Here is a 14,892-nt window from a genome sequence, read left to right on the forward strand (position 1 = left end):
GTATACACATATGCAGCATCAATATAAGACAGCTGTATCTCTTGTTTGTTGAAGTTACATAAAAATAATAAATAAATATAACAAAAATCTTTGTTTGCATCCTACCATGTGAGCCAATCACATGGAAGGACACTAACTCATGTGATGAGATTTTCCCCCAGCAACACAGACAGCAGCTGTTGCCTAGCAGATTTTCATTGCCTTATCCAACCAGGCAAGCAGAGCAAGAACAGAGATGCAGAAACAGCATGACCTCCCTGCTGCTAGATCCATTGTGTGCTCTGAATACTAATGTTAGCAAGGAGGACATTGGCAGCAACAAGACAAAACATTACGAATTTGAGAAGGAAATATTGAACGGCAAAAATGTTGGACGTCCTGTATACTTTATCTTCGGTCTTGTTTTTTTAATGTTTACGTCACCCAGTGTTGTACATTTCCTAATTTCCGGTTACTAAAATGTTAACTTGTACATTATATGACATATCCCCAGTAGGATATGTGAATGCAATACAATAATATTAGACGTCAAGGCAACATGTGGGCGTATGCGGCTAATGCAACGGTCACCGTACGTTTTTGCACATCGACACAAAACGTAAAGGAGTGTGCGTAATATGAAATTGGTTGAATGATGATACCCTCAGAAAATATGTTCAGGACAACTGATATACTCATGTACTAAACTTGTCTAAGCATACACAACATGTCTGTATTGGAACTTTTGGGGTAATATACATATTACATCATTATACGTCGATGACAATTGCACAATTCTTTCTTACCGATACTGTACCAAGTCTGGAAAGTACCTAACCCTTACGTATGGAGATTTAATGACGTTTACAAAATATGGGAGGCGCGTAATTTCTTGTACACTGTGATTGGCTTAGTCGTTCTCGAGCTCTTGATACCAAATCCGTCGTCTTTGTGACTGCTCACCAATTTCCTTTGGTATTTTATCTATTTCAGCCTGGGAAGTAGAAGCAGAGTAAACGGCCATTCCAACTTCGAAAGGATATAATATCGTGTTTTTTTAGATTAATTTTGACGAACACAGTCCACAAGAGGGGAAATTTGAAGAAGTATAAATCAAGACACATCTGTTTTTCGTCGACAAATTACTAGCTAGCCAAGTAACGTTAGCAAAAAGATCTTCAGCCAACGTTTCGGGGGAAAAAAACTTTCTTTCGCAACATAACCTACCGAGTTAACTTTTGCTTTTTTTATTTGATATTAATATTAATATAAAACCTGGATTACGATAAAGGAAATATCATTTCCTAACTATTTTCTCGTTCTCCATTCCCCTTTGTGTGGAATTGGGGGCGTGTGTTTCTCCTCTGCTCACAACCAGGAAGTGGCTGCTGCGCCATTTTCATGCACTTTCCTGCGCCATCTCAAAACTTTGAGAATCACTCTCCCAGTAACCGACGGTAACACCTGAATCTCTGGACACCCGAAGTAGACCAACTTGAAAGAAGATTGGAAGACTGCGCAGCTTTTGGTTAGCTGCGTTAACGTGAACTCTGGTGCAAGGGACTCCTGAATTTGGTTATCGATTGTCAAGTGACGATAGCCAGTTAACTAAATTTCATTTCGCATTAGTCAATGTATTATTCTCTCATAACGACATTGCAGTCATGCTTGGGGAAACACTCATTCAGCGTATCGAATCAAACCTCGACAATATCAAGAACAACAAGCCCTCGGGTTTGACATCGCATCATGCAGGGGCCAGTCTGAACAAAACAAGGCAAGTTCTACTGAAGAAAGGAGGCAGGAGATTCCGTTCGTCTCCAGCGGGTTTGCAGGGGCGACACCATCACTGCCCACAGCAACATCCAAAACACCCCGGTGTGCTAAGGAGCAACCCCACACGCTTCACAGACATCAACAACAACACGGTTGTAGCCGGATCAAAACCCCCTGTATCGTCAAGCGCAGAGACTGCTGCTACTCGTTCACAGACCACGGTATTAACACTCCACCACCTCAAACAGGGAGCCAAGAAAGAGGTAATTTTCCCAAAATATTCTGAATATATAACGTGGCGATTAATCGACTAAAGTAACGCTAGCATACTACAAATATACTTTGTGTGGATAGCGACGAGAATAGATGGGTGGATTTGTCATTGGTTGTATTTCGCTTTTCTTAGCGTTTTGACAACAAGGTGTGTAATTACGTAATAACGCACCGACGGTAAGCGTATCTGGTTAGCAAGCTGTTTACCTTCCAATATATAGGTAACATCCAGCTCTGTAATTGTATCTTCATTCTCTGGCATAAAATCTAGCACATTGGAAGTACACGTACATTTTATACGTCCAGCTGAACGTTAACTAAACATTCTTCAGCAACATTACGGTAAATGAAACATTGAAGAACGAATTGGGGCTTCTGTTCTCACAGAAAAGGAGAATTGGGTCAGTTGGCTATAGCTATCAGGCAGTGTTAAACTAAAGAAATAACGCCAGTTAACTAGCTATGTTAGATTTGATAAACACAGTCAACAAATGTGGTTATCACAGTCTACATTATGTAGTGCACTGGGTTAGCTAGCATACCAGCGTCAGATGAAGGCGGAAACTGGACAAGTTTGTATGCCTCAACGGTGGAAAATATGACGACGTCTGGCTGAACCAATAGAACTTGGGCTTTGCACCTGGCAACAGCAAATACTGCGGTGTTCTACCAGTCTTCTGCGCAGAAAGTAGGGAGGCGTGTTTTCGGAGGCTGGTTTATCCTGGGCGAACGTGCGGAAGAGGCTGTTCTTCATGAAGGCATTCAGTGACGATGGCTACGTGCCAATTCGTCTGTGTTTGCATAACAGACCATACAGCTGACCGGTGCGCCCAGAAACGCAACATTTAGTAAATGTAGATCCACAGAACTCTCCAAATAGGTTTCATGGCACTACATGATCAAGCATGTTATTTGTTATGGTGAAATCAGTGTTACAATACTAAAACGTCTTTGTCACAAATACAATCATTGCAACTGTGAAAGTAATTGAATTCTACGTTTTCTTTCTCGATTCTTTTCAGCTGCTGAAGACAAAGACTGGGAGAGGTGAAAAGGCGTCTCAGCCAGGTGGCCAGCCCCTACATAGCTTCAATAAGCACGAACATACTGGCCAGAACCTGAATGTTCGCTGCCAGAAGAACAAGCACAGTAATGCACTTGGTAGCGTTCCATCAGGCAAGAGAAACGACAACAGCTGCCGCCAGAAGCCTTCGTCGCCCCTCGAGCTCTACCGCAGAGGGGGAAAAAAGCCTTTGAACCTGACTGGCAGTGTCACTATTGTGAATGTGAGCCCAGCCGAGCCTACGGAAGAAAACCTCAAAGACGGCGAGAAGACCTACGCTGGAGCAAAGTTCAGCGAACCTCCTTCCCCCAGTGTTCTGCCAAAGCCGCCCAGCCATTGGATGGGAGAGAAAGCCCCCGTACATTCCGATAACAGTCGAGAGCAAATGACTGTCCATTTAAAGACTCTGCTGAAGGTCCAGGCAATGCCATGAATTCGGTTTAGGAAGTCATATGTTAAAAAATTGGAATCGGTAAAAAAAATACATCTTGTTGAAAATTGGCTCTGAAGAACAATTGAAGACGACTGGAAACAAACCATGTTGCAACATAAAGTTTCGTTTTTGGACTGTAGTTAGATTTTTATGCATTTGTGCGGAACAGCGGCCTTGGTGCGTTTAAATGAATTTTTAATGAACTTGTGTGAAATGTAAATATTGTAAAAACATGTAATATTTGTGTATATTTTTCATGTTATTTTAACAAAAAGTATAGTTTTGTTACTGAAGCTAAACACGTACACCATGAGTTGGTGCACTTTATATACTGTTCCATCGCTAGACAGCAATACCCATCAGGGCGCACAAAGTAAGAAACGGCTGTCTTTCTTACACATTTGCACATGAGTGAAAACCAACACAAGTTCTTGAGTTTAGAGCTTACAGCAAATTGTGGCCCCCGTGGTTTTGTGAACCCCGGGCCACTATGAATGGCTGCTATCGCCTGAATGCACTGCAGTGAATCCCCACGCTCCATGCGGCAGTCTCAGGGGAGTCCAAAAAGCTGAAGCGACAATGTGAACGTCTCAAAAAAATCAAGAATCCTTGATCACGGATGAAACTGCCTGGAGAAAAAAAAAATCTTTAAATTATTATACATTTTTTTGTTGTTGTAAACTGGCGCTATTTTTCCATGTAAAAAACAGTGAGATCCATGTAATAACAGGAGAAATTTGACAAATAGAGTGTTATCAATAACAGTGTCCACAAAAGTATTTTCTAAAATTGACTGAGGCTCATTTATATTGAACACCCCCTCCCCACCAAATATAAAAAAGACAGGCAGCTATTTTTTCATCTAGTTGAACTGCGCAGATGGAGAAAAGATAATTCAGTACCAAAAATAAGTAACTTTTGTTGCAACAATGGTTTTATTAAACATTCCAGTTTTAAAAAAATCTCTAAAAGAAGAATGCTTATATCCCATATAATAATTGGAAAGCTGTGTGGTTTGTGTATGTTCATGTGGATGCATTACGTATGCATATACACAAACCCCCCAAATAAATTGAAATTAAAACCTATTTGACCACCCCAACATGCTGTGTCTGTTTTTCTTTAAATGTTCATTTTGTTTCAGCGTTCAAGTCTGTACAAATGAAAAAAAGATGAATGAAGACAAAGGATATTTCTGCTCACCAAATAGCAGTCGTGCACCTCCTAAATTATCGCACCTCCCCAGCATCTCCTTTTAACATTCATATGTATTCCCTCTCTACCGTTCTCTCTCTCTATATATATATACACACACACACACCCATATGTCAAGAGGAAGGAGGTACTTGTTGCAGCATATTTAACTGCGTAATGTGAGCAAGTGGTTGTATCAAAGGCCACATTTTAGTCTCCCATGGTGTCTGCAGTCCTATATCAGTGACTGTAGTAACATTACATTGTAAACGTATGATCCAGAGTTTCAATTGGTTTACTGTGAAATTAAGGAATAAGATATTTTTGGAATGTTGCACGGCATCCAGCCGTGTGTCTGTGGTGCAAGATTTGCCCTACAACATTTTACTGTATATTAAGAAATATTTAAAAATTAAGTCACTCCTCAACCTCAAACAGGTATGATTTGTCGGAATTCAGACTTGCTTCTAGTTCATTTCGACTGGTTTTTCATCATTTCAACATATAGTTTGAAGGGTTCACTACTCATATTGAAGTAAACATTATTTCTGATATTTTATTTCTGAAGGATGATTACATAACCATCTGTACTCCCATGGAACCAGATTTGGTAGTATTGTTTGAAAATTGTGCATTTGTAGCAATTCTTGAAGTACGCACAGGAGCTACCCTGGTACTATAGTGTATGCATCTGGCCCACAGGTGTCAAACTACAGTCCTGCAGTCAGGTATGCTGGTTTTTGGGGTGTTCTTTTAAGTCTTTGATTGACAGGAAAACACAAAACCCTGGTCTGATCACTGAAGGAAAATTCAAACAAACAGCTCCCGAATGCCCCCTGCTGGACAGAATAGTAATTTGCAACGTGTTTACAAAACCCGGAGGTGTTTGAAACTATCGTATTTCTTTCTGAGGAAACATTTGGTTCAGATTAAAAATATTCACAGAAGGGTGTACATCTCATGCAAAAGACGTATAAAAAGTGATGTAATGCCTATGTGGTGAAACCAAAATGTATAACAATGACCTTTATAAAAGCTGAGAATCTGCACTTTAACCGTATGTGAATTGTTTGATTACAAATCTAACATAGTACAGAACCAAATCAAGAAACTACATGTTTTTGTCCCAAACATTATGGAGCTCACTGCATATATACATATATATATATATATGTGTGTGTGTGTGTGTGTGTGTACGCTAAGCAATGCTAAGCGAAATTTATCCATGCCTTCTCAGTGTAGTTCATGTATGCAGTGCAATGAAGCTCAACAAAGTAAACATAAACAGTTGTTTGTTTTCATGAAATGAAGTGCCACTGTTTGCATGGTTATGGTAGATTATTGAAAAACAGCATCCCCTGGTGCTTACCCAAACATGCATACATACATTGATATATACATATACATACAGTACTGGCACACATTATGGAAACTATATGCTCAAAAAAATGTAATACTATTTTTTAAAAGATTATCTGTGCCCTTTCTTCTGTTGTCATTTCTCAGAGCCATTTAATAATCCATCTGAATAAATGTATTCAAAACAGTTATCTTCATGACCACAAGTACAAATTACATTTATGTGACCTTCAATAATTTGTGTAAAGTGTACGAGCCAAAAAAAGGTTATATTTGCATGAAAATGATCACGTTATGTAGAAAATTGCTGGATAAAGAAATACATGTTCAAGCTGATTATAACATTTAAAAAAAAAAAGATACGTTAGACTGCACAGTTGTATAGGTATGAACAAATACATTTAGGAACAGGTAATGGTTTTATTACTTCTTTAACACAAATGCTAATTGTTTTATTTTTCATGTTGGTATTACATTTATTATATATTATATTTATTATGCCGAAAAGAAAAACTCTTGTAAAATATTTCCATAATGTAACATTAAAAAAAAAAAAACAGGAAAACACACACACACACACACACATACACAAATAGACACTTTTTAGTGGTTAATTCAGCATTAATAAACAACTCCAAGACTGTAATGCCCAAAAAGATCAATAAAGGTTTGGCTTAAAATCCAGGTCTGATATTCTGAGAAAAAATGTGACCGAAAAAGATCCTTGTGTGAAAGCTGAAAATGTATACCAATCCTATAGTGTAGTGGTAAGATTATAAATTCATAATATTCTTTCATTGGCTGTATGTCATTTTCCATGTACGAATCCATATAGGCAAAACATTTCGATTATTATTATTATTGTCAATAAAGGACGGTATAGTACGTTCTGTGGAACGACGTGTAGATAGTAAGGGGGGAATAACCGTTGCATTAGTTATACACATTTATTATGAGTATAATTCAGGTGGTGCAAAATAGTCCTTGGCTATATACATAAATACGCCCGTTCTTTTAGGAAGGTTCGTCAAATTCTGGGAACGTTAATATTTTTTTCACAGTACCGAATTAGATTGCAGCTACAATAAACAAACACCTTTGCGCAACTTCACAGATACATTCAACTAGTCGCGAGTAGAAATATCGAGAATGGCTTCCATGAACTTGTAGTTCTGAACGTAACACTCCTGCAGTGCTGCTTTACGTCGTCAACTCCCTTAACCATACTGCATTGCGTATGGCAGCATGTGGTTGGGGTCGTAAATACAGACCGTGCACATTCCAGGAAGCATTGCACCGCGGTATTTCGTAGGGTACAGCCAGTGAATCCTTTGCGAAACACCTAGGAAGATGAAGTTTATGCCTTTGTAAACAGATAACTGCTGACATTCATTGACTACCTACTTTTAACAAGATATACATTTCCTCCTTACCATAAACATTATTTCCTATTGTATAGCTAAGATATATTGCGTGCACGCTTCCCTTTGTAGATATTTAACTGCTTTACGTGAGAAATAACAACTTAACATCAACAGCTTCTGTCAAGAAATCTCGCAGATAAAGACTGCTTCTAGTAATTTACGACTGCGAACACTTTCGCTGCGGTTGACTGTTGACCATGGCAGCACAGTTCAGTGGCGTATCTCAAGAAAAACTACGACAGTGGAAACAAAAAGCCGGTGGCTATATAGACGAAGCCAAGGATAAGCTCAATGCTCTTAGTAAAGACATATGGAACTGTTCAGAGCTTGCTTATGAGGAAAAACTGTCACACGACAGACTTGTACGCTTCTTCACTGACGAACAGGGATGGACAGTAGAGAGTCACTACAAACTGGAAACAGCATTTCGGGCGACTTGGGGACCCGTTGGTGGCAAAGAGGGCGATGTCATTGTTAATGTTGGTATGCTTTGTGAATACGATGCATTGCCCGGAATTGGACATGCATGCGGACATAACCTTATCGCAGAAGTGGGTGCTGCAGCAGCCCTCGGCCTGAAGGGTTTGCTGGAAAGTATATCGGATTGTCCTGTGCGCATCAAGGTAAGATGTGTGGACAATTTTTTCCAGTTAATTATTGTATCTAGTAGCCTGTATAACACCATAAAGTACGTTGTAATCTTTAAATTCTTCTGCCCAATTCTTTCCCTGAAGCGTTACGTTACAGTAAGGCTTTATTTGCATGTATAGCGTTTCTATCGAAAATCTACGTATAGCATTTGTTAAGTGAACTTTCCTTATTTTCCAGAGAGCATACTTTTTAATCCTAAAAGAACACACTTTTGTCCTTCGTTGAAGTGGATTGAGTCACAGGATTGAATTTTGTATTATTTTGAATTGCAAAATTACAGAAGCTAAGTAGGCTATACATTAACCATTCATGCCACAATATAACTAGTTTTGTTTTGTTCATCTTGACTTGAACAAGCTTTTTATTTGCCTGAACAAGGCTTTTCTCTAGGGGGAAGACTGCAAGCTTCTGACGATCGGGTTGGGGCATCTTGCCTTCAGCTGTAGTCCTAAAGCGCAACGCTGTGAAGGTTCTGTCATGCATCTTAGCAGTCTATAGAGTCAAAAACACCATCACATAGAGAGCTCTTTTAAAGTTGTTTCATCGTCATTCCATGTTTGGAACAGCGGATTGTTGCATTCATATGATGTCAATTTAAAATGAGGGGGCAGACAAATAATAGTACTGCACACACTGCATTGTAGCGTATTGCGAGTATGTTAGTAGGGTTTGACTAATGAGCTTTTGCGTTATAATATTTTTGGATTGTGGTACCTTCAAACGGGTAAAATGTAGTTAGATTTTGTGCAGCCAACTGGTTTGTTTGTCATTCTTCTACATCATACCTCACTAATCTAGTTATCATTTTGTGCATTTGTTCAAAGGTTAAACCCCTGTGGTTATTATTGTAGGAGAGCTTGTAAAACATTTATACTGAAAACGTCACAGTGTCTAGAGCAGAGTACTGCAGTCTTATTCATGGTCAACTTATTTATTGTCAACTCTCCATATCACTGCTTTTACATTAAGGCAATGTGACAGTTGATCTTGGCAGCATCAGTACTGGCAGTAAATATAAAATGCATTAATTGCAATGTAAGTGATTTTTAAGCACATTTTTCTGTCGATTGTTTCTTTCAAAAGAATAAATACGTTAAAAGTCAGTTGGGAATGATGTCATCCCAGACATCAGGTTTCTCATTGATGGTTTCACTGTAAAATTTATGTTACCTGAGGTTAGACTTAGATTACAGTGATGTGCAGTCTTTCCCTCAAAACTGTAATTGAGGGCTGTTATGATCACGTCTGTACTGACATCATACAGTATGTATCAGAACTAACCAACATACTGTTTGATATAGTAAACAATACACATCATTGTAGCTACAAACAGGAGTACTGGTAGTTACAACCGTGGGTTATATATATTAAGTTACATATAAAATAACTTATTAACTACATATATATGTGTCAATATGTATGTAATGACATTGAAACCACTTTTGGAAGGGATGTGTGCTTTAGTGGAACAGGAACACAAACAGGATTTGTGTGGCTGACTTAAGATTTTGAGTGCGCATTCATTTTCTGCTGCGTCACGTCCATGGAGAGGTGCACAACCTCGCAACTTCAAAGCAAACATTATAGGTATTTGTAATTTGTCCTGCACGTTACTTAGTAACATAAAGTACATCTTACACTATCTAGTCACACAGTAGGATATTACTAAGGAAGAAATTCAGATTTTGGGACTTCATTAAGACCGCAGCGGATTTGAATCTATGACCATCGAAATGTCTCATTCTCTAAGTCTAATGTTAACTTTTTAATGAGGAGAATGGACATTCTTCCTGGAGTGGCTAGGACCTGTATGTATATAGAGACAGCATGTATGCAGTAATGACTTCTATACTGTAGCTCTCAGTAGAAGTTCATAAAGAGACTACTTTAGAGGGGCACGGCATTCGAAGAGCGAGCCTCCCCATACCTAAGTGACTGAACGCCCTCCTGTCTTCTTTCTCTAGGTGACGGTGCTGGGAACCCCCGCAGAGGAGGTCGGCGGGGGCAAGATCGACTTGATTCAGGCTAGGGCCTTCGAGGGAATGGACGTGGTGTTCATGGCCCACCCTTCCCAGGAGGATGCCCCTTACCTCCCTGATGTGGCTGAGCACGAGTAAGTGTGCATCATCACACTGATCACAAATATTGGCTTCCACTTTGAACTTGGGATATATTAAACATACTCAGGGATTTAAGTGTATGTAGAAATGTAATAAAAATGTAACAGATGATTCTGGCCATGTTTTATAAAATGGAAAACAAAGAATACTGGCTTATTTATTGTTCTTGGGAAGAACCCAAGTGAACAGAGTAAGCTATGCTAAATTTATTTTCAAGTTTTTGTTAAAAGCAAAGTTGGTTAAATTCTGAATTCATGTCATTTGCTTGCTGCTGGCAATACTTGCACCCAGCTGGTGCAATAGTAAAAGCATAAATTGCTCCACACAGCTCAGCATAGACATGACCCTGGTAACAGTGTTGCTATAACACCATGTACACCAGTCCAGAGTATCCCAGTGCTACACTGATGGGTTTATTTTTAGAGAACAGGATTATTGGTCTGTTTGCTTGAAATGCAGCCATAGGTGGAGGCAACATATCATCTAGAACATTCTGAAGTCAAAGAGCCATTCATAGACAGAAACTATGAGCTCCATTCATACTGTATTACTGCCTTAACAATTACAGTTCTAAGTTTATACCAGTCTATTTGAGCAACTTGCTTGTGGAAGGTACCACTTCCCTCTGCCTGTGACAATCTGAGAATGGATTGATAATGGGCAAATCTTTTCCGGATGAACACAAAATGGCTTGGACTTTGAAAACAAAATCCTCATTTACATGGTTGCAAATTATTCTAGAAAATAGTTTGCAGTTTTAAGGTGTAAGTATGCAGATGACAGATGGATTTGACAAGTTTTTAAAATGATAGGAAATTCCAGAGTATCATTGATCATCTGTTAATGTGCAACTCTGTAGAACAGTGGTCTCCATCCCTGGTCCTGGAGAGCTACAGGGTCTGCTGGTTTTTGTTTTCACCTTAAAATCAGCACCCAATTGAGACCCAAGACACCAGGTGAGTTGAGTTAACTGCGGAATCATCTGCTCTAATTGATTCATGAAGTGCAGAGTCACTATGAAAACCAGCAGACCCTGTAGCTCTCCAGGACCAGGGTTGGAGACCACTGCTGTAGAATGATTTGGGCCCATATTATTTGTTGCCTGTTTAATATGTCTCATTATTCTAGGTGACAAAATTCCACAAGTATAACAAGTAAAGGTTTTCAGTTTTAATGGCTTTAAACCTACCCCACCAATAAGGCCTGGATTCAATCAACAATCACAGTTTGAGGACTTCAACAGTGACCAAAACTAACTTGCCGGGCTTTGATTGTATAGAAAAGCTTTCACGCTAATTTCATTTCAAGTCAAATTTAGGAGAAGTGTGGGTTGAGTCCAAACATAGCGCTCTGACAGAGTAAGGGGAGCTGCCCAGTGAGCTAATCATCGGCGAGGGCTCGACACGTATTGGCGTTTATGGCCGTGTGTTTGCGAGGCTCGAGGAGTCCGGAGTAACCTGTCTCAGAATAACCCCGCAGCGTCGGGGCACCGCCCCCCTCCCCTGTTTTATTTTCAGCGTGACGGTGAAGTACCACGGGAAGGCCTCGCACGCCGCCGCCTACCCCTGGGAGGGGGTCAACGCGCTGGACGCAGCTGTCCTGGCTTACAACAACCTCTCTGTGCTCAGGCAGCAGCTGAAGCCCGACTGGAGGCTCCACGGTGAGGCCATCACCAGCTGGGCAGCGTAGAGTTGGCACGAGCTCGCTGCAGCACTGAAACAGTATTTTAAGGCGATTAAACTGTGGTAATGATTAATTCAGATTCGATCTTGTACCTTATCGAACCTGTGCTTCGCAGTTGTTCCGCTGACCTTTGGTATGCACTTATTGCGCGTCGCTGTGGATAAAAGCGTCAGCCAAATAAATGTAATGTAATGATAACGTGTTTTCCATTGTGCAGTACAGTGGACTTTGCTACAAACTTACCTGTTTGGAAGTCACACATTAGTGCATCAAATTAACCTGTTTGGGAGTCATTACGCATTAAAAACCACATTGGACTGTTCAACATCAAAGACTAACCCTTGTGCTAAACTAACCCTTTCCCAAGCTCCTAAGCATAGTGCTAATCTTGCCTCATCCCTAACACTTACTTTGTTTTTCTCTGAAAAAAGTATTTAACTTAACAAATGTCAAAATATATAAGCATATACACGTATAAATACCAGAAATCCAAGAGCTCTCCCATGTGATTCTGTACTGTAGGTATCATTAAGCATGGTGGGGTAAAGCCCAACATCATCCCAGCCTACTCTGAGCTGGAGTTCTACCTTCGCGCCCCCAAGCGTTACGACCTGCCAGTCATCAGAACCAAGGCAGAGATGTGCTTCAGATCTGCCGCCATGGCAACTGGTTGCCAGGTATGCCTGAAGTGCTGGATGGAAAATATAAAATCACAATATTATAATCTCGTGACCACTGGTAATACTATACACATATGTGTATTCGGTATGTAATATGCAGTTTTACCACTTTTTAGAAATATACATACGTGGTATACATGGTATATCCCCCATGAATGACCATTGACCAGTCAACAAATTCAGCAAAACGAGGTGAGCTATAAAAAATAAAGCCGTTCCTCTTCTTCTCCGCTGCTTTCTGTAGGTGGAGATGCAGTATGCCAAGCACGAGTACCATAATATCCTCCGTAACACCACCCTGGACGGGCTGTACCAGAAGAACGGAGAGGCCCTGGGTATTGACTTCACCACAGACCCGGAGGTGTTGACGATGTCCTCAGGTAAGAGGAAACCGTCGGGCGCTTCTTCCCCGCTCGTACGACAACAAGAAAGCGGATACAACCATTTGAAAAATGTGTTTACAGTACTACTGCAGGGCCATCGGTCTCGAGTTTCAGATGAGTTGCACTGGCACGAGAGAACACGTGGTAATTGGTGCACAGCTTGCACCTGCTGCAAGGAAATATTTAGGTCAGTGGTTACAACATGCTGCCATGAGGGGGCGCTTTGCCTTCCCGTGCGCACTCGGGTCACATATGGACATTTTCAGCAGCCGCAGCCAAAATGGAAAGAGAGGCTGCAGCCTGAAATGTCTCAGTGGATACTCTAGCTATTGTGAGACAAATCCCTGGGACTGTGTCTGGTGCAAGCTTCCTGGCTGTGACGCGTTCACTGCAAGGCAAGCATATTTTACTGCAGTGTCTGCCTGAGCAGTTAGTTCATGTTATTTCAATGGAAAAGAGACTGATTGTAAGAGGAACTGGTGTTAGGTGTAATGAAAAGGGAACCCACGGGGATGCTGTATCCCTCAGGCATGAACAGTGCACATCCTTTAAAATGTCTGAATACAACCAGCCACGAGGATGGAGTCATTTTCTCATGTTATGTTTTTGCTTTCAGGTTGCTTTCTTTTTTAAGACAAAAGCTGAGTAGAGTGACAGCTAAAATCTTGTGCGATCTCCCGCAGGCTCCACCGATTTTGGAAATGTGACTTATGTCGTTCCTGGGATCCACCCCTACTTCTACATTGGCTCTGAGGCCCTGAATCACACTGAGGAGTATACTGTTGCAGCTGGTATGTTTAGACACAGAACAGATGCGTCCGTTTTTCTGCCAAACTCCACTGGCATAACCAATAAGCTCTCTAAAGGGTGTAGTCTTTCATCCAAAAAAATAGGAACCATAGTCTATAGGAGGGTTACTCAACTTCAGGTCCTGCATGCTGCAATATTTGCAGGTATTTGCTTCAACTGTATACTACACCACCAGCTTACTTCCTGAACCAGGGAGGTAGATTAATGAGATCGTATGGTGTAGTGCATGGTTGGAGCACATTTGTGAGGACACTATGGCCCGCAGGACTTGGAGTTCAGTAGCGCTGGCCTATAGTACATGGCAACTTTATGTAGAATTGACCAATCAAAACACATTTCACGGCCTTACTCTTTGAAAGTGTTCCGTGTTTTTTCCTTGTAAAGTTTGTCCTCTGAGGTGGCGACTCGTAGATGTTAAAGGTGGTGTTTCCTAAATGCTGCAGGAGCTGAGAATGCCCAGTTCTACACCCTGCGGACGGCCAAGGCCCTGGCCATGACCGCCCTGGACGTGCTGTTCTGCCCCGGAATGCTGCAGCGGGTTCGGGAGGAGTTCAGCGAGGCTGTGCTGAAGGAGGAGAGGGAGAGGAAGAGGAGGGAGAGCGGAGAAGGCCCCCAGCCGAAGCACTGCGGGGGGGCGGCCGGGCTGCGCTGAAGCGGCAGCGGCAGTGGCAGCGGCAGCGGCAGCGGCACCGTCCGCCACGGCACTCCACATGCACACCCCCCGCCCCTCGGCTCGTTCCATTCTCAGTAAGACCACTCTGTCCTCACAACCAGATTCGCTCGCAAGCACGTGCAGGCCCTACTCCTTTTCAGTGCCAACTTCTGCAAAATCGGCAAAATGTGACAAAAAAAAAAAATCAACACTACGCTTTGAATTTTGTGTGAAAATTAAGTAGGGATGCACCGAAATGAATGAAATTTTCTGGCCGATACTGATTTCCGATTATATGGGGTGGTGCAAATTGCTAGTTAATCAGCAGATGCCGATCATTGGCCGATATATCGCCGTATCTCTAAAATTAAGGACAAATGTTCATTTAATTCCGACCTCTGTATTTCTGTCC

General features: G+C 41.2%; 2 protein-coding genes across 2 annotated transcripts; both read left to right on the forward strand.

The window, feature by feature from the left end:
- Positions 1 to 894: 894 nt before the first annotated feature.
- Positions 895 to 4,626, forward strand: pnrc1 (proline-rich nuclear receptor coactivator 1). Its single transcript, XM_035423341.1, has 2 exons — positions 895 to 2,018; positions 3,051 to 4,626. The coding sequence occupies exons 1-2, from the start codon at positions 1,644 to 1,646 to the stop codon at positions 3,522 to 3,524; spliced, it is 849 nt and encodes a 282-aa protein (XP_035279232.1). The 5' UTR covers positions 895 to 1,643; the 3' UTR covers positions 3,525 to 4,626.
- Positions 4,627 to 7,343: 2,717 nt separating this feature from the next.
- On the forward strand, positions 7,344 to 14,753 carry LOC118230530 (peptidase M20 domain-containing protein 2-like). The gene is made up of 7 exons (XM_035423628.1): positions 7,344 to 8,124; positions 10,117 to 10,265; positions 11,790 to 11,932; positions 12,478 to 12,632; positions 12,880 to 13,015; positions 13,702 to 13,809; positions 14,272 to 14,753. Exons 1-7 carry the CDS (start codon positions 7,699 to 7,701, stop codon positions 14,478 to 14,480), a joined length of 1,326 nt encoding a protein of 441 aa, XP_035279519.1. The 5' UTR covers positions 7,344 to 7,698; the 3' UTR covers positions 14,481 to 14,753.
- The last annotated feature ends 139 nt before the right edge of the window (positions 14,754 to 14,892 follow it).

The sequence above is a fragment of the Anguilla anguilla genome, chromosome 6 (genome assembly GCF_013347855.1).
Source record: "Anguilla anguilla isolate fAngAng1 chromosome 6, fAngAng1.pri, whole genome shotgun sequence".
Taxonomy (NCBI): Eukaryota; Metazoa; Chordata; class Actinopteri; order Anguilliformes; family Anguillidae; genus Anguilla; species Anguilla anguilla.

Coding starts and splice junctions, on each gene's coding strand:
- LOC118230530 (XM_035423628.1), top strand. CDS start 7,699: ATGGCAGCACAGTTCAGTGGCGTATCTCAAGAAAAACTACGACAGTGG. Junction 10,266..11,789: donor CCTGATGTGGCTGAGCACGA/GTAAGTGTGCAT, acceptor TTTTATTTTCAG/CGTGACGGTGAAGTACCACG. Junction 12,633..12,879: donor CCATGGCAACTGGTTGCCAG/GTATGCCTGAAG, acceptor TGCTTTCTGTAG/GTGGAGATGCAGTATGCCAA.
- pnrc1 (XM_035423341.1), top strand. CDS start 1,644: ATGCTTGGGGAAACACTCATTCAGCGTATCGAATCAAACCTCGACAAT. Junction 2,019..3,050: donor AACAGGGAGCCAAGAAAGAG/GTAATTTTCCCA, acceptor GATTCTTTTCAG/CTGCTGAAGACAAAGACTGG.